Source organism: Taudactylus pleione, unplaced genomic scaffold, assembly GCF_031769625.1.
Source record: "Taudactylus pleione unplaced genomic scaffold, aTauple2 ptg000137l, whole genome shotgun sequence".
NCBI lineage: Eukaryota > Metazoa > Chordata > Amphibia > Anura > Myobatrachidae > Taudactylus > Taudactylus pleione.
Genome location: NW_028284539.1, coordinates 901,961 through 920,351, shown reverse-complemented (window position 1 = coordinate 920,351; position 18,391 = coordinate 901,961). Strand labels below are relative to the sequence as shown.

Below are 18,391 nucleotides of genomic sequence, written 5' to 3'. Positions count from 1 at the left end.
CCACAGATTGTGGAAAGAGTTGTGATGGACCGGTATCTGCGTTCGCTACCTGCGTCTCAGCGCAAGTGGGTGAGCCATGCAGACCCTAAGTCCGCAGACCAGCTAGTCGAACTGGTGGAGAGGTACGTGGTGGCTGAGGAGCTGATGAGTGTGCCCCACCGAGCCCCGATGGTGCATCGGCGAACTCCCTTTGACACTAGTAAGACTGTTCCAGGAGAGAAAGGTGCTGGGTGGTGGAATGTACTCAAGACTGGGGGTGTGGTAGCTGGAGAAGGGCCAGCCGGGCCAGGAAGGTTCCTACCCCATAAAAGACTAGTATTAATGTAATGCAATGTTTCCGATGTGGTGGTTTCGGCCATATTGCGGCTAATTGTTCGCTTACCTCTGAACTTATGCAATGTGGTACTGCTCATGTCGACCGCAGGATGTCTTTCTTTGCACAACCAGCCTGTACTGCTGAACGGCAGGTTGAGACAGATAAGCAAATGTGTATACTCACTGTAGAAGGCAACTGAGTAGAGGCTCTGTTACATTCTGGTAGACTGGTTACACTTATGAAAGCTGAACTGGTGAACCCCTTGAAACATAAGGGAAAACCGATGGTGTGACCTGCATACATGGGGATACCTGGTATTCTGATACTGCAGAAGTGAGCATAGAAACACCATGTGGATCCACGATCGTCTCTGTGGGTTTGGTACAGGGCTTAATGTATGATGCAATATTGGGCAAGGACTTTGCTCACTTCTGGAAGTTGTGGAAAAGCCAATTTTGCACAGAGGTAAATCACCCTGACTCATTTGAGAGGGTTACTGACATAGTAGCAGAGTCAGAAATGTTCCCTTTTTCTAGTATGATGGGCGAACTAGAGAATGTGGAGCGTGATGGTGGCTCACCAAGTGGTGTGCCTCCCACTGAGGTGGGGAGGGTTATTAAGCCCATGGACTGCCTGCCTGATCTTGAGGTCAGGAGAGAGGACTTTTCTGTACAGCAGTTGAATGACCCTACTCTGGTAAAAGCCAGGGAGAATGTTAAGGTGATTAGTGGTAAACCCATAGACCCCGATAGTTCTTTGTCATATCCTCACATGGCGGTATATCAGGATTTGTTGTATCAGGTGACTAAGAAGGGGAATATATTGTGGAACAATTAATAGTTCCCAAAGCATACAGAAGAACAGTATTAGATCTGGCCCATGGTCATATAACGGCAGGCCACCTAGGGGTAGAGAAAGCTATTGAGCAAATTGTGCAGAGGTTTTTTTAGCCCAGGGTCCATAAAGAGGTATCTGACTATTGTGCATCCTACCCAGAATGTCAGTATCATGCTCCAAGGCCACATTTCAAAAGTCCCCTGGCTCCGTTACCCATTATTGAGGTTCTGTTTGAAAGAATAGCTATGGATTTGGTTGGTCATTATTGAAATCTGCCCGGGGCCATCAATATATTCTGGTAATAATGGATTACGCTACCCAGTACCCGGAAGCAATACCATTACGCAATATTTCTAGCAAGACCATTGCTAGAGAATTAGTCCATGTCTTTACCAGGTTGGGAATACCTAAGGAGATCCTGATTGACCAAGGTACCCCATTTATGTCAAAAATCATGAAGGAGTTATGCCGCCTGTTTAAAATTGACCAATTAAGAACCTCTGTGTACCATCCCCAGACCGATGGGCTAGTGGAGAGGTTTAATAAAACTTTAAAACACATGCTAAGAAAAGTAGTGGAGAAAGATGGTAGAGATTGGGATTACTTGTTACTTTATTTGCTGTTGGCCATAAGAGAGGTTTCCCAATCCTCCACAGGGTTTTCCCCTTTTGATTTATTGTACGGGAGACATCCAAGGGGGTTACTTGACATTGCCAAAGAGACATGGGAGGGGCAGTCCAGTCCTTAGGTCCTTTCAGATCCAATTTGAAGTTGATGCCTAGGCATCAATTTGTGCTGCAGGCCTCTCCCCCTCTGGAGCATGTTGCCTGGGCATTTCCTTGACCTCTGTACTGTCTGTGTGTGTGGAAGTGGATGTGAACAAGTGTGTCTTCCTGCATGTGCTTGGATTGTGCTTTTAATGTTTAGCTTAGGGGTAGGGGGGCTGGGACGGACTGGCGGACATTGGGGGGAGGTGTTTAATGATAATAGTGGGGTTAGCGGGGGGACATACAGCAGGCTTGCCTACACTCCCGATTTGGCCGGGATCCTCCCTATTATCGGGAGCCACTCCTGGCCCCCCAGAAAGGCAGGCAAGCCTCCCGGAAGCCACCATCCCTCCCTACCCCCTGCAGAGTTAATATCAAACCCCCCGCAGCGGGGGGGGGCCCAGTGACGCAATTCGTGCTGAATCGCATTATTGTGGCCACCCCCCACTTTACAATGTCGTTTACTCCGGCACTGTGAATAGGAGGCGGAGCCATGATGACACGATATCGCAGCCACACCCTCGGCCCGTCCTGGTCATGCCCCCGCAACAGCATTATTGTGTGGCCACGCCCCCCCACTGTAAGCTGACATTCAGCCCCCTCCCGGAAGGAGGGAGCTGAATGTCGGCAAGTATGACATACAGTGGTGGCATGAGTGTCTGGTGAAAGACAGCAGCAGGATGGGGAGGGCAGACAGATGCAGTGATTAAATCCTAATGGATACCTCAGCTACAGGAGGGGAAAGTATCACAGAAGAACTGACTCTGCAAAAAAAGAGCAGCTTTTCTGAAGTGATGCTTTTGTGAGGCAGGATGAAGGCCTCCAAAAGGTTTTTGACAGCAGCAAGTTTAAAACATGATTATCACTAGTGATAATTGTGATGATGAATAAGCCCCCAAAACTCTAATCCTAAGTACCTAGTACACTATTTGCAAACAAAAACTCAAAATTGAAGAAAAAGCCGGACAAAGTAGCAAAATTGAGGATAATATGCACCACAGGAATTGTGCCAGGCTTCTCACACAACATGACAGAAATAGGTGTATGAGAACACATCTGATGTGTTCTCATACATCTATCTTCAAATTGCACCAAATAGTACACCTCAAACTTTGCTGTCTAGCCACTCCAAAATGCTAATCCTAAAATATGATAAAGTTGGAAGAGACTGACCAGTGTTAGGGAAATTGGATGAGACCCAAGGCAGAGGTGCAGAGTCTAACATGCCAGTGGTTTTCACTAGAGACACCCGCAACGGGATTTGGGCTTAGCTGCGCTTGAAGTGCAGGCCACGGTCCTCTGCTTAGGTTTCCCTGTACTGACAATTGAATGTAGAATATATTTGAATGGAACTGGAGTGAATTGTATCAGAATGGAATTGGATACGCTTACACCGGAATGGAGGTGGACTGGATTGCACTGGGATGGAACTGGACTGGAATGCACCAGGATGGAACTGAACTGGATTGCACCAGGATGGAACCAATTGCATCGGGATGGACCCGGACTGTATAACACCGGGATGGAACCAGACTGGATTGCACCAGGATTGAACTAGACTGGATTGCACTGGGATGGAACCGGACTGAGTGAGCCAGTTGTGCAGCCAAGTGGAATCTGCACTGGGGAACAATCTCTGGGTAAACCGCAGGAGCTCAGTAAGAATCACACAGAAGAGCTGAGGACAACATTGCACTGGCAATTGGATCAGTGCTGAAAGCTTCCTTAAACACCCCTGGCAAGTCAGGTGACTGCAGACTGAATTCCAGTTGGCTGTAGAGGAATCACCTAATGAGATCCAATATGGTGGGAAGATGCTGACCGCTGTCAGTGCAGGAGCAGGACCAGACCTTGCCACCGTAACTGCCAGGAACTGCTAGCAAGGCAGAACATCGGATCCCACCGCGGCAGCATAAAGAGGATGGACATACTGGCAGACCCCAGAATGCCAGAATGACCTCTGGAGAAGTAAGTGACAGGTTCTGTTTCTGGGGTCTCTGGTTGAGGTTGTGACAATTATGCTTATTCTGTGACTCCATACCAATTCTTTTGTAACAAAAAGCTACTGTATTACTCTATTTGTGAGAAACACGGTAAAAAGATATTGCGCACCGGACTCAAGGTAAATGATGAAGGTGAGCTGCACTTGTAGGAAGGGTGTCTGACCTCCTAAATTGAATACAAATGTCTAATCTATAGTCACAGATCAAAATGTGCTCAAAACCTTTATCGAGATGGTATGTATCAATTCTAAGCGTGTATAAGAGTGATGAGCTCAAGCTAAATATGGTAATATAGAGCTTTAATTTAAACAAAAATGGGTGGTAATAGGCTTAAAAATAGTGACCGTCCACTGACTATGTCAGTGGCAATCAAATTCCAAATATATACAGTATAAATGGCAATGTTCAGTAGTTAAAAAAAGAGAAGAAAAGAAAAAAACTGTAGCAAAAATCCACAGATTGAAACAAGAAAAAGCAAAGTCAATAAATCAATGGTAAGAGTTAATTATGTGAGTGAAAACAAGGGCCGGAGACCATGGAGCTCGCATTTAAGAATGGCAAGTCTAATGAAAGAGTTAATGCTGGTGCGGCGTCCCGCACTTGTATTGTAGAAAGGGCTGCTGATGAATAGTGAATTGCTGGTGATGACTTGGGTGTTCCCGGGGTAAGTAGTACGGAGAACTGCCTGAGTGTGTGGAGGAGTATTCCAAGCCTGTGTGTGACCACGGAACACGTCTGGAGCCTACCCGCCGTTGCCAGGCAGTCTACGGTGCGTCCCGTCGGTCCACAACTAGGTGTGCAGAAGGAGGGGGAGAAACGGTTGTGGTGCTAAGTACCAGATGCCGTACTCCCTAACTCCACTGTGGACTCACCTCCCAGGGACTCGGCAGAGACCGCTCTTCCCCTCGCCGGAGTGTTGCAGTCGCGTCGTCCCTTCCTTCGGTATCACTGGGCAGAAGCAACCACTCATTAGATGCTCGTCAAGCGCTGTTGGATCGAGTATTCGCTGAATACGGTATCCGGTTCCTTGCTCAATGGGGATGTGTGGCCAATGCGTTTCGACCCACGTGGGGTCTTCCTCTGGGCGGGATTGATAGTTTGCCTGTGTCTCTGATTTGTTTAAGTCCACGTAATCTGGGAATACCTCATATCCGATTGGTTAATCGGCGGTGAGGTGTGTCTGAGGGATGGGTAAGCCTTGAGTGCCCATAGGCTGAATAGACTGTCAGTCAGTCAGGCCCATGTCCTGGTGCAATAACAGCGTGTTCATATCAGCCAGGATTTCTGGAGTACCTTAACTTAGGATATTGTATATTGTTAAGTGGAATAATAGAATCTATACATGTATAATTGTAGGATCTGCAAGTAGTGGACTCTGATTTGTATGTCAGAAGAGGGTCTCTGCCGTTCTCTTTTACTGCCTGAAAGGCTGACTCTACTGTATCACTATTGTATTTTTTCGCTAAAAGCTGTGATTTGAGTTGTTCGTTCTGTAGTATAAAATCTTCTGGTCTGGAACAATTGTGTCTAAGTCTTTTAAATTGACTTGTTGGTATACTATTGAGCCAGCTGGGATTATGGCTGCTGGTGGCTAAGATGAAGCTATTGACATCAACTTTTTTGTGATGTGTACTGGTATGAATGTTATTGTTGTCTATAAAGATGTTTAAATCTAAAAATTCGATCTTAGTCTTACTATAATTGGTTGTAAATTGTAAATTATGGTTATTGGTATTAATGTATTGGGTATATGATATAAGTGACTCTTCACTTCCTTGCCAAATAAAGATTACATCATCAATATAATGAGCCCAGAGGACGAGGTTTGCGCCAAAGTCATTGTTGGACCAAACGTATTGGTCCTCCCAATGACTCATGAAAAGGTTGGCATAACTTGGCGCAAACCTCATCTCCATCGCTGTGCCCATAGTCTGTAGATAAAACTGGTCCCCAAACCACAGGTAATTGTGTGATAAAATGAAAGATATACTAGCCAGGATGAATTCAGCTTGTATTGGGCTCATCTTGGGATCATCTTTAAGAAAATACTCAATGCTTGCTACACCTTGGGTGTGTCTAATTACAGAATACAAAGATGTAACGTCGCTGGTCGCCAGCCACAAATTCTCATTTCAATTAATAGTCTTTAGTATATTAAGAACCCTTGTGGTGTCTTTCAGATGGGATTTCTGTAGTCTGACATAGGGTTGTAGGTATTTATCCAAATATAGTGAAAGATTTGAGGTTAGTGATTTGATGCCCGATACTATCGGTTGGCCAGGTGGGTTAAATGGGGTCTTTGTGGACTTATGGGAGATGATAAAAGACTGGAATGATGGGGTGTTTGTTGTCTAAGAAATCATGTTCCTTCTGATTAAGGATCCCTTTGTCCAGATCCTCCTTCAGTAATAACCTGAGTTCGTGTTGGTACTCTTGTGTAGGATTGCAGGGTAGTAATTTGTATGTTGAAGAGTCATGTAGAATCCTCTCTGCTTCTTGAATGTACTTGAGTCTGTCTAAAATCACTATACCACCCCCTTTATCTGCTGGCTTAATGATTATGTCGGTATTCCGTCTTAACTCCTTAAGTGCTGATGGTTCTTTCTTAGTCAGATTCTTGTGTTTTGAGGGATTTAGATGTTTTATCGCATAGATGTTCAAGATCCTTAGCCAGCATGGTGGTAAATGTTGCAATATGATTGCCTGTCGCCTGGATGGGATAAAATCTGGAGGGTGGTTGAAGTCCTGTCTGCAGGAATGCATCCTGAGCTGGTTGGTACTGAGGTAAGGGTTTTTGATGAAAGAATCTCTTGAGAGTCAGTTTCCTGGCAAATTTGTGTACATCTAGATAAGTGTTGAATTTATCAGGCTGGGTGGTAGGGGCGAACTTGAGTCCCTTATCTAATACTGTTATATGGTCCTCTGTTAGTGTGAATGTACTCAGGTTAAAGATGCCCTGTCCTCTGGTTATGCCTGTATTTGTCCTGGTTTTTTTGCTGATCTCCCCTCCCCTGCACCCTCTTCTAACTTTCTTTTTGATTGTTTTGGTAGTGGATTGGTCTGGCGTGGACCTGCCACCTGTCCTAAAAAAAGAGGATATACACATGGTGGATTAGACGCTGCTGTGTGTTTCTTCAATTTCATGTCTGTGGTTACCTGGTGGTCAGTAATTGGTCCCGCTATGGTGTCTGTATGAGTCACGTGGGTGGACAAGTTAAGGAGTTCAGGTTCTATGTCTAGCCAGCCCCTTTCTAATGACAGTCTCTGCCAGATTGTGGTCAGAATCCTCCTCTATTTCGTGTACTGAAAATGAGAATTCACTGTAAGTAGTAGTGTCAGAACTAGTCGAAGAGGCCGGGGTGGCGTGAATTTGTGTTTTGTAATTCCTATGTTTAATTTTGCTCTGCGTATGAATCTTAGTTTGATACTCCTGATAATATATTGGAGTATCCTGTATCGGTAGTCTAACCCCCCTCCCCCTATGTCTTTCTTGTTTTGGTATGATTTTTAGTGGATCCTGTATTCTGGGTTTCAATTGTTTTGAATTTAATTGCAATGTTTTGTTACTTATCCCATATTTGTCTCTTAATATCTGCTTCTCATTAATAGAAATGATCTTGTCCTCTTTTTTGTTTATTTTGTCCGTAATTAATTTAGTTAGTGTCAAAAACTCAGGATCTTGTTCATATGGGGTTAGGAGTGAGTATAGTTGTTGTATATTTCCATTAAGCTCGGTCAGCTGATTTGTGTGTGTTTCAACAAGTAATTGTATTAGCCTGTAGGAGCATTCTTGTAATATGTTATCCCATGTGTCTATGAATTTAGTATTATTATGGTAGCACGATGGATGTTTTTTAATTTTCAGACCTTTAGGTATTACCCTGTTGTCTGAATACCATTTCAGGGTTTGCAAACCCCACCATAGTTTATTTTCTATTGTCACTGTTTCCTCTAGTTTAGTAAAAGTGGTAAAGAAATCATTTATGTTATTGTTATGTAGGTTTTTATTACCTAGCTGCAAGAATAGGGTGCTAGCCTTATTATCCCTGTTGTCATTGTTTATATATTGCCATTTATACTGTATATATTTGGAATTTGATTGCCACTAAGCCTATTATCACCCATTTTTGTTTAAATTAAAGCTCTATATTACCATATTTAGCTTGAGCTCATCACTCTTATACACGCTTACAATTGATACATACCATCTCGATAAAGGTTTTGAGCGCATTTTGATCTGTGACTATAGATTAGACATTTTTACTCTATTTGTGAACTAATGGGGCCCATAAATCTGTGATGGATTACTTCAATTCCCAATTCTGCCAACATTGTAGCCAGGGGATCGGAGAAATCCACATGTTGGCCAATCTATGGGGGTCATTCAGACCCACTCGCGAGCGGCAGTACGCTCGCAAGTGGGTCAATGTTCCCTACTGCGCATGCACACGACGGAGGGAGCTCCGTCGTGCGCATGCGTGAGACCCGACGAGCTAAGGACTTTCCTTCGCTCGGAGTGTCTCATCAAAGGGGGCGTGCTGTCGATGGTGACTGACAGCACGCCCCCTTTGGTGGGCGTGCCAGGGGTGTGCCTGCCAGACGGAGGCGTTCCCAAGGGAACGCCTACCGTCTGAAGCCGGCCCCACTGACATCACTAGTGATGTCAGTGGGAGTGATTTTGGCTCTGATAGAGCCAAAATCACTCCTGGCCTTGCGGTTGAGAAACCCAACCGCAGGCTTTTACTCGCAGTTCCGATGGTCGCTATGGTCAAGACCATCGCGACCATCATTTTGCACGCTCGTATATGCTGTGGGTGGTGACCCACAGCTATACGAGCGTCCAGGAGGACACTCCATATTAATGGAGGTGGGCCCTGATTCAGAGCGAGCGCTCTGGTCACAGCGTCCGGCTCTGAATCAGGGCCTATATTCCACATTTTCAGGCTGGAATAGTCATTATTACGGATTTTTAACATGTTGAATTTCCCCACTTCCCCAATGGATCACTGGTCATCAAAGTCTGCTGATCAGCGCTTGTAATCGGTATAGGCAGAAGGGAGAAATGTTGCTCTGATATATGGCCTGTATAAGATGGTCTATTGAGGAAAAATGTGGTTGAGGAAAAAAGTACACAGGGTAGGTCCAATATGAGTGACCCCCAGAATGCAACATTATGCTTAATCTGTGAGTTTATACTTGTTCCTTTGCAACTAAAAACACTTTTTACAAACAAAAATGCAAGATTGTGGAGAAAAGTAACATAATAAAGGAAAATGTAGCAGGAAAAAGCAGCAAAAATTAGGAAAAACGCAGCATGGGAATCACATCCTGTTTCCCCATTTTGTACCACCCCTGTACTGTTGTCCCATTCTGCACCCCCCATGTCTAGACATCCCAGTCTGCACCCCCCCATGTTCTGTCAGCAGCTCCCCATGTCCTGCCATCATTTTGCTGCACACCCCATGACCTGTCATCACAGACATGATCCTGTTATTGTTATCATGTACCCCTATATCCTGTTTTATCTACCTGCACCCCCATATTCCATTATCACTCTGGCGCGATATCTCATACAATTTCCTCAGTGCCTTGTTTCCTGTATTGTTATCATTGCCTTGCTCCCCCATATTCAGCTTCACTGTCCTATACCCCATAACATTACAGAAATGTTGATGGGCAGAGGGTGTGGTGTGAGGGAAATGCAGGAGGGCAGAGGGGTATGTGTGAGGTAAAAGCTGTTGGGCCGATGATGGCTTCTTAAATTCTTTGTTTCTTAATTTCATAGCCTAAATATTTTTACTTTCAAAATATCTATGAAATTCTATAGACAAAAACATTAATATTTCACATGTCCCAATAAGGCTTCTTACAATTGAATTGGAATATTTTTACTTTAAAAATATCTATGAAATTCTATAGACAAAAACATTATGATTTCACATGTCCCAATAAGGCTTCTTACAATTGATCTGAAATTTTTAGGAAGCTGTTGCAACTCCTCCACTCAAACTCAAAAAAACAATGAATTTCTGATCATTAAGACTGAAGCCTTAATGGACCTGTTCCTTGCGCAATACATACTGTATGCCATCACATCATGTGGTTAACTGCAGATTCTGCACTCTCATATAGAGAGATTGCTCACAAAATGGTGGAGCTGCTAATTCAAAGATTTGTATGCCTATTGGAAAAACACACGTGTGTAGTCTTTGCAACTGAACGTCTAAACAGAAGACAGAGTTATATGGATAAGTTAGGAGTGATGTGGATGGGGGGAGACAGAGCAGCATGAATGGGGGTAACAGAAACATGTGAATAGTGAGGAGACTAAGTAACATGGATGGGGGAGACAAAGCAGTGCAGATGGATGTAAGACAGAATAGCGTGGATGGGGGGCAGACAGAGTGGCGGGGATGGGGGGAAGACAGCAAATTGTAAGAGGGGGACAGAGCAGTATGGATGATGAGATGACAGTGCAGTGCAGATGGAGGGGGAGACAGAGCAGCACGGTTTGGGCGAAACAGTGGCACGGATGGAATGAAACAGCAGCACAGATGCAGAAAGACAGGATGGCGCAGATGGGGAAAGACAGATTGGTGCGGATGAGGGAATACAGACTAGCACAGATGGGAGAACACACTTTAATAGGGATTGGGGTAGACAAAGCAGCATGGCGGCATATAAGGAAGTGTAGATTCATAGACAGTAGACGGAGTACATATGTGTCCTCATTGCATGTTAAACAGCCCTTTTAGGCATGCCATGGCATGACTCAGTAGCGCCGAGCGTCTTTTCGTGCAACTTTTTTATGTTTAAATGTATCTTATTTGCAGTGTGATGCAAACAGTTAGCACAAGCTGCTTTTGCTGATTAAAATGATATGCAGCATGCCTATATTCTGTGAGCGAATGCTGGCGTATCTGTACGCGAAATGCGACGTTACAGTGTCAGCAGCAGTAACACTGGAACGTAGCGTTTCGCAATCAGATACACCTGCAGTCGCAGACAGAACATAGGCATGCACATACAATTTTAATCAGAAGCTGTTTGTGCTAACTATTCGCATCATAGTGCAAATAAGACACATTTGAAGGTAAAACATTGCACATAAGACGCTCTGCGCTACAGAGTCACACGGAGTTTCTGCATTGTGTAGTGCGACTTGTAGCACACGTAGGATGAATGGATGTGGACACATCTGTATGATAGTTTTATCAGTTAAGCAAGATGTTTGTGGGAGCTGAAAGTATATACTGAATGAGAAGGATGCTGGAACCCAGTGGGAATGTTGTGGTGACAAAATTGGCTGATTGTGGGCACTGAGTGTGCCACTTAACTGTGCAGACATTCAGTTGCATAGACTGCATGTGTGTATTCCAATGAGCACACAATTCTGTGAATTAGCAGCTTCACCATTTGAGAGTGCAGAATCTGCAGTTAACTACAAGATGTGATGGCATACCATATCTGGCTTCATCCTTAATTATCAGAATTGCATTGCTTTTTCAAGTTTGAATAGAGGAGTTACAGTTTCCTAACATTTATAATGTGACAGATATACCTTTCTTGAGTGCAGTTGCGCTGTGATACACACATGCCTCTGAGTGTGTTGCACCACCCAAAGTGTGCATATATCAGAACTCGACTGCACATATAAGATTGGTATAACTTCTGTATCTTATAAAACAGTGCTGTTTAAGTTATTTGAGGATATCATCTTTGTACCAGTCACCAGTTTCTTTGAGGTATGCGGTAATTCTGACTTTTATATTTTTTCTGTCAGACATTTGTATTTCTGTCAGAGTGAGACAGTGATGTGTGCTTATCTGTCAGCAATGTCTATGTGAGTGATGGTATTGTTCACACTTGTGGAGTGATACTGTTGTGGCTGTGTGATTAGGTTTTGATCACAGTGGAAATTAGTTCAAGTGTGCGGTCTTTGGAAATAATGCCCCATTGTGTGATTTCGCTTGTCCAATCATGTTAGTGGGATATCTGTTATTTTAACACATTTTATACATTTATATGGTGAAGTATATGTATTATTGTTTTCCTTCCAGGAACCTATTAGAACACAGTCAAAAAGAAACGACTTTGTCCCAGCTTGGTTCATATCCTAGTTCTCCCAATGGTTTGTTAAATCACTCTTCATCATCTCATCCACTTGAGGGTGTGGATAAGAAATTTCTAGATATCTATGATACCGTCAAGAAAAGAAACTCAACAGATGATTACAACAACCAATATTACTGCGATAAGGTATAGCTTTTTATTGTGATATCTAGGAGTCACAAAATGACTATAACTAAATTTTAAATTGTTGATACAAATAATTTTAAGGGTTTAGTGATTTGTTTTCTATATAGAAAGTTCTAGACAGGTGTTTGGCAAAATCCTAAGTCTAATTTACCAAGGCAAAGAAAACAATGAATACACTGAAAAAAATATAAAAAAAATATTTGTGTTGCAAAGATTTCTGTTATGTATCCTGGCTTATTGCAGCTGCAAACATCTTTCATATAATCCTGCTGCAGAGTACACCATCACAGTATCCCTGTATATCATATTAAAACCAATTTCAATTAGAGTTTACCAGACCATTTTTGCTGGTTTTGGTTCTAATTCGTTGTCCGGTTTTAGTTTTGCAAAAAGACCGTGACTGGTTTTGTTTTTGATTTTGTATTTTTTCCAAAAAATTTAAAAAAAAAATAAAAAAAAATTACATAGTGTTGACCTGTGTTATTCTTAGAGTATTATTAACCTCAATAACATAAATTTCCACCCATTTCCAGTAAATTTTGACCACCTCATGGCTCACAATATTGTTTTCATCCACTTTAGACCAAAGCCTGGAGAGAGCTGGCTAGTTACTAAGCAGCAGAGCAGCGACACAAACACCCACTGCAGTGTATAGCACATCTATGAAACATTGCCACACAGCAGAAAAGAAAAGTGGTGCAAGATGGAATTGTCCTTGGGCCCTCCCACCCACTCTTGTGTTGGATATTATAAAGGATATGCACAGTTTAACAAACTAAGCACTTCAGTGACAGGTACTGCTACTTTTGTGCCTGAAGTGCATAGTTTGTTTGGTGCAAACAAGTTGTACTGTATAAGGTTGCGCTTATTAGGCACAAGACAATATCATAATCCAATATTCCGTTTTAATCACAATATATAAAATACACACTAAAAATTATTGTTACACGTGTACATATAAAACTTCTGAACCAAGATAAAAAATATCATGTAAAGCCTAAAGAGTACTGTATCTTTGTTTAGCATTCGACACTAATGTGTCAATAATAATAATTACATTTGATGTAGTAGCAATTTGGCTCATATGTGACCACAGTACATGGTATTTGAAACAATCAGTGTTGTAATGATACTGTTGCATATATAGGGTCTGATTCAGAGCCGCTTGCTGTTTGTGAGCGTTTGCTCTGAATCAGGGTGGGGATTTTTTTCCCCCTGCCCACTCGCTAAGCTGTGGGTGCCCACCCACAGCTTGTGCGAGCGGGCTAGAGATGGTCGTGATAATCATGACCATCGGGCTTGCGAGGAGACCCTGTGGTAGGGTCTCAGCTCTCGCAAGCCCGAGTGGACTCCCTGCTCTAAAAGAGCAGAAAGTCCACTACTAACATCACGAATGATGTCAGTAGGGCTGCCCACAAAATGCCAGGCGTAAAAATAGGCATGTCAGACAGTCCGTCCGTCACTACTGGCAGGAAAAAGAGGCAAGTTGGAGTCCCTTACACAAACTGGCTTTGCTATACTTAAGTTGCCCACCCTCCAGTGTGTACTCTGAAAGAGTTTTCAGTGCTGCCGGGAACCTTGTCAGTGATCATCATAGGAGATTACCTCTCCAAAATGTGGGTAAGATAATGTTCATCAAAATGAATTACAAATTCCATGAGGAAGACATTTACCAGTACTTAAGTCCAAAAGAGACATTAGCTTCTGACTCTAAAGGTGGATTCCAGCAGGGACGAATTCATATTGTGTGAAGAAGAGGAGGATGCACACACTGATGGGGATGACGAAGATGACGACATCTAATCTAATGTATTGTAAAGCCAGTTTGTGTATGGGAACCATTGCTACCAATGTCCACTGCGCATTCGCAGCTTGTTTTGTGGTTGGAGGACCCAAGGACAATTCCATCTTGCACCTTTTTCCTTTCCATTATGTGCTGGTTGGGACATTGCTGCCTGACATTTTTTATGTTATGGTTTATGAATGTCTAGAAATTGTAATGGCCACAGACAGCATCTCCTGCATGCCCCTTTCATTTTTTTAATATAAAATGTTGAGCCAATTGCTGCTTGTTGTGTCAACCCGATGGCACAAGTCGCACAACAGTGACATTCAGCCAAGGGTTCTCAGCCCTTAAGGCTGCTACATGGCCCTTACATGCATCCTGCTTCACAGCCCAAATGCCAGCTGTCGTCACTTCTCACCAGCCCTCAAGGCTGTAATGGCCACAACTTGCCAAGAGTTCTTGGCCTCAAGGCTGTTGCAGGACTAATCATAGCTTTGTATTCCACTACTACTACTGAAGGCTGCTTCAACAATTAACTATCAACTATCAATTCTTCAGCCAGGGGCTGCACCAATTATCAATTCTTCAGCCAGGGGCTGCACCAATTATCAATTGTTCAGCCAGGTGCTGCATTAATAATGCATTCTTCAGCCAGCCAGGGGCTGCACCAATTATCAGTTCAGCCAGGGGCTGCACCACCAATTATCAAATATTCAGCTAGGGCTACATTAATTATCAATTCTTCAGCCAGCCAGGGGCTGCACCAATTATCAATTCAGCCATGGGCTGCACCAATTATCAATTCTTCAGCCAGGGGCTGCACCAACTATTAATTATTCAGCCAGGGGCTGCACCACCAATTATCAATTCTTCAGCCAGCCAGGGGCTGCATCAATTATCAATTCAGCCATGGGCTGCACCAATTATCAATTCTTCAGCCAGGGGCTGCACCAATTATTAATTATTCAGCCAGGGGCTGCACCACCAATTATCAATTCTTCAGCCAGCCAGGGGCTGCATCAATTATCAATTCAGCCAGGAGCTGCATTAATTATCAATTTGTCAGCCAGGCAGGGGCTGCACCAATTATCAATTCAGGCAGGGGCTGCACCAATTATCAATTTTTCAGCCAGGGGATGCACCAATAATTATCAATTCTTCAGCCAGCCAGGGACTGCACCATTTATCAAATCTGCCAGGGGCTGCACCACCAATTATCAATTCTTCAGCCAGGGGCTGCACCACCAATTATCAATTCTTCAGCCAGGGGCTGCACCACCAATTATCAATTCTTCAGCCAGGGGCTGCACCACCAATTATCAATTCTTCAGCCAGGGTCTGCACCACCAATAATCAATTCTTCAGTCAGGGGCTGCACCACAGTTATCAATTATTCAGCCAGCCAGGTGCTGAACCACCAATTATCAATTCTTCAGCCACCCAGGGTCTGCACCACCAATTATGGACAAAGCAGAGTGCAGCACAGCAGCATGACTAGAGTTAAATGGTTCAGAGTCCCGGCCATGGCACCCTTAAATCGAATCCACAACCTGCGAGAATCCGATGCCAGGAGGATGACAATTTGCCTCGATTTGGAATCCAAGCCAGGACTCGGATTGACTCAGAAAACGGAAGTTCAGGGCGGCTCGGATTCAAGGTAGTCCAAACCATGCATCTCTACTTTTAATTAAGTTTAAGATTTTAGTACCATTTTCGTAGCAAACATAGCATAGAGATTAAATGAAGCATCTGTACATATTGTGGGTTTCATCCCTGTACTGTTTTAGAAAAACACTTGCATCTCTCCTTAGTTGTCAAAAATGGAGTGGAAGAAACATACTTTAGGGGCCTAAGTATTACACAACAACAAAAGAAAAAATCAGTTTGGCGCTGTCGCTAGGCAGCTGGTTCAAGTGGAGGATGTCAAGCTCCTAACATACAGATAATATACACAAAAGAGGATGAACAGCACTAATTTATCTAATGATTGTGTATAATGAATTAAAATTGATAGGCTATTAAGATAGTTATATAGCAAAATCATGCAAACAATTTGTTAATTATCAACATACAATAAATATATACATATTATATATGATTCTGTAAGGCTTGGTTGAAAAAACAGTAGCTATTGCTAAATTTCATAAAAAATATAAAAACATAAATCAACTGAATATTCAAAAAGGGTATTGACAACCACAGTAACGGTACAAAAAGTGAGTGATGAGTTGATGAAGTAATATTGAAAATCTGTTAAAAAGTCTTAATTCAGAAATGGCAAACGACAGTATAAAATATCAGTCAGTGGCCTCAGTATATGATAATGTCCAGCTAATATGTATTTACCAGTCTTGATCCAGATGGTTACGTACAGAATAGCATGCAGGAGTCACTGCAAAAGGTGTAGTTAAATGGATTATGTGACTGTAATAAATTGATTGTGCTGGTCCGGAAAAAGTCCAATAGAGGGTCCAATGGTGAGGTAGTTGATGCCAGTGGGGTGCTAGACGTATTTCGTAATGGAACGGCCTGCAACTTCCACAGTAGCATGATCCCCAAAGTCCAAATGAGAGGTTTTATATACCCTTATGTAAATGAAAATGATTACCAGCTGGAGCTCATTTAGTACCTGATTAACCAAGCCTCACAGAGTATCATATGTAACAATACATCAAAAGCTCAAATCCAAGAGCTAATGTCATTATAAAAATTAAAATGACAAAAAATCTTTGACATATTAAACACCTCCCCATTCCTGCTGGGTGCATTCGTGGCTCCAGACCATGTGATGTAAACACAAGTCACATGGTCCAGCTGAGCCTATTGTGACCAGTGACATGAGGGCCTGATTCAGACCCGGACGCAAGCGCTGAGTGCTCGCAACCGGGTCGATGGTGGCCCACCTTGCATGCACACGATGGAGCCGGCTCCGTCGTGCACATGTGTGAAACCCGGCTAGCGACGGGCACTCCGGGTCTCGCACCAAAGGGTGAGCTGTCGATGTTGAGTGACAGCTAACCCCCTTTGGTGGGTTGCCCAAACTGAGGCATTCCCATGAGAACGCCTGCCATTTGGGGGCGGCTACACTGACATCACAAGTGATGTCAGTGGAGAGCTTATGGCTATTTTAGAGCCGAAAGCTCTCTGGAGCTTGCGGCCATGAGACCCTACCACAAGGGTCTCGTCGCAAGCCCGATGGTCGCGATGGTCTTGACCATTGCGACCATCATCATGGCTGCTCGCTATAGCTGTGGGTGGTGACCCATAGCTATGCGAGCGGCCGGGAGGCCGCTCCAAAAATTGTAAAAAAACGCCCTGATTCAGAGCAAGCGCTCTTTCAGAGCGTCCGGCTCTGAATCAGGCACAGCACAGAGTGTGTCTGGGGTTCGTTCTGGGTCATGAAGTGTAAAACAGACTTACCCAGTACTGTCTGGTAGTCTCGTAGTTCCGGATCCTGTGATATAAACACAAATCACATGATCCGCTGCAGTCTGTTAGGACCAGTGATGGGGTCTATCCTGTGCTTGGTGCACGTCACATGGTGTAGACATCAGTAACGTGGTCTGGCTCAGCCTATTGGGACCCGTGATGTTTATTTATCAGGAGCTTGTTGTAGAATCATACGAACGGGCTACTGTCATATGTTAAAATTGACATAATAGTAATGGCCCATATTTGTTAGGTGTAGGTGTTATTTAATATGAGCAGCCTAATATGGCTGAATAAATGCAACCATATAGTTGTACGTAGTTGGCTTAAACATATTGAAGTGACTATACTCAATCAAAAAGTATAGAAAGATGCCACCTGATGTAAGCAACAGCATGTGCCCAAAGTAAATGTGATAGTATTTATATTCATCAATTGTAATTGATGGTAATATAATGTTGCTGAATATAAATATATACCCATATCTTTAGCATTATATGTAAAACAGATCCGTCTTATTTTAATATTAGACTAAAATTTAGACTGAGAAAAAGTCAGTATAATAAAGAGATCGTATGATACATCAAATATGGATCACTCTGTGTTGTACAATTTTAGAGTGAATATTTAAATGGGTCCCAATTTGGAATTTTTGTATAAAATCAGTATGTATAATATAATGTGATGGTTTGGAAAGAGTTGTGAACCACATTGTTCACTCACAGATCCTATCTCAAAATAAGTAGGTATAATGGATTCATGTATATCTTATAAGTAAACCATATCATAAATATTAAATTAATACAAAATGGATAATCATCATAATATTGATCAATTAAAAATAAATAAATAAATATAAACCACAACACTAAAAGGATGAGTAAAAACTAAACATAGCATGTGTAAATATGTTGCATATTGTGGTTACACGTTTTACCAGCCAATGAGCAGCCGCTATATGTTATGTGACCTCTGATTGGCTGGCGGGCTGTGG

At 43.0% G+C, this 18,391-nt stretch overlaps 1 protein-coding gene across 21 annotated transcripts in view; it reads left to right on the top strand.

Moving 5' to 3' along the window:
* Nucleotides 1-18,391, top strand: part of PTPN3 (protein tyrosine phosphatase non-receptor type 3) — a 753,142-nt gene that overhangs the window by 423,580 nt on the left and 311,171 nt on the right. For all 21 annotated transcript variants that reach the window (XR_015878492.1, XR_015878493.1, XR_015878491.1 and 18 more), the window contains one exon: nucleotides 11,984-12,182. Coding sequence is in view for 18 of the 21 variants with exons in the window: in XM_088473619.1 (XP_088329745.1) it covers nucleotides 11,984-12,182 (199 nt within the window). In the remaining 3 variants the exon portion in view is untranslated. The remainder of the gene's footprint in view (nucleotides 1-11,983; nucleotides 12,183-18,391) is intronic.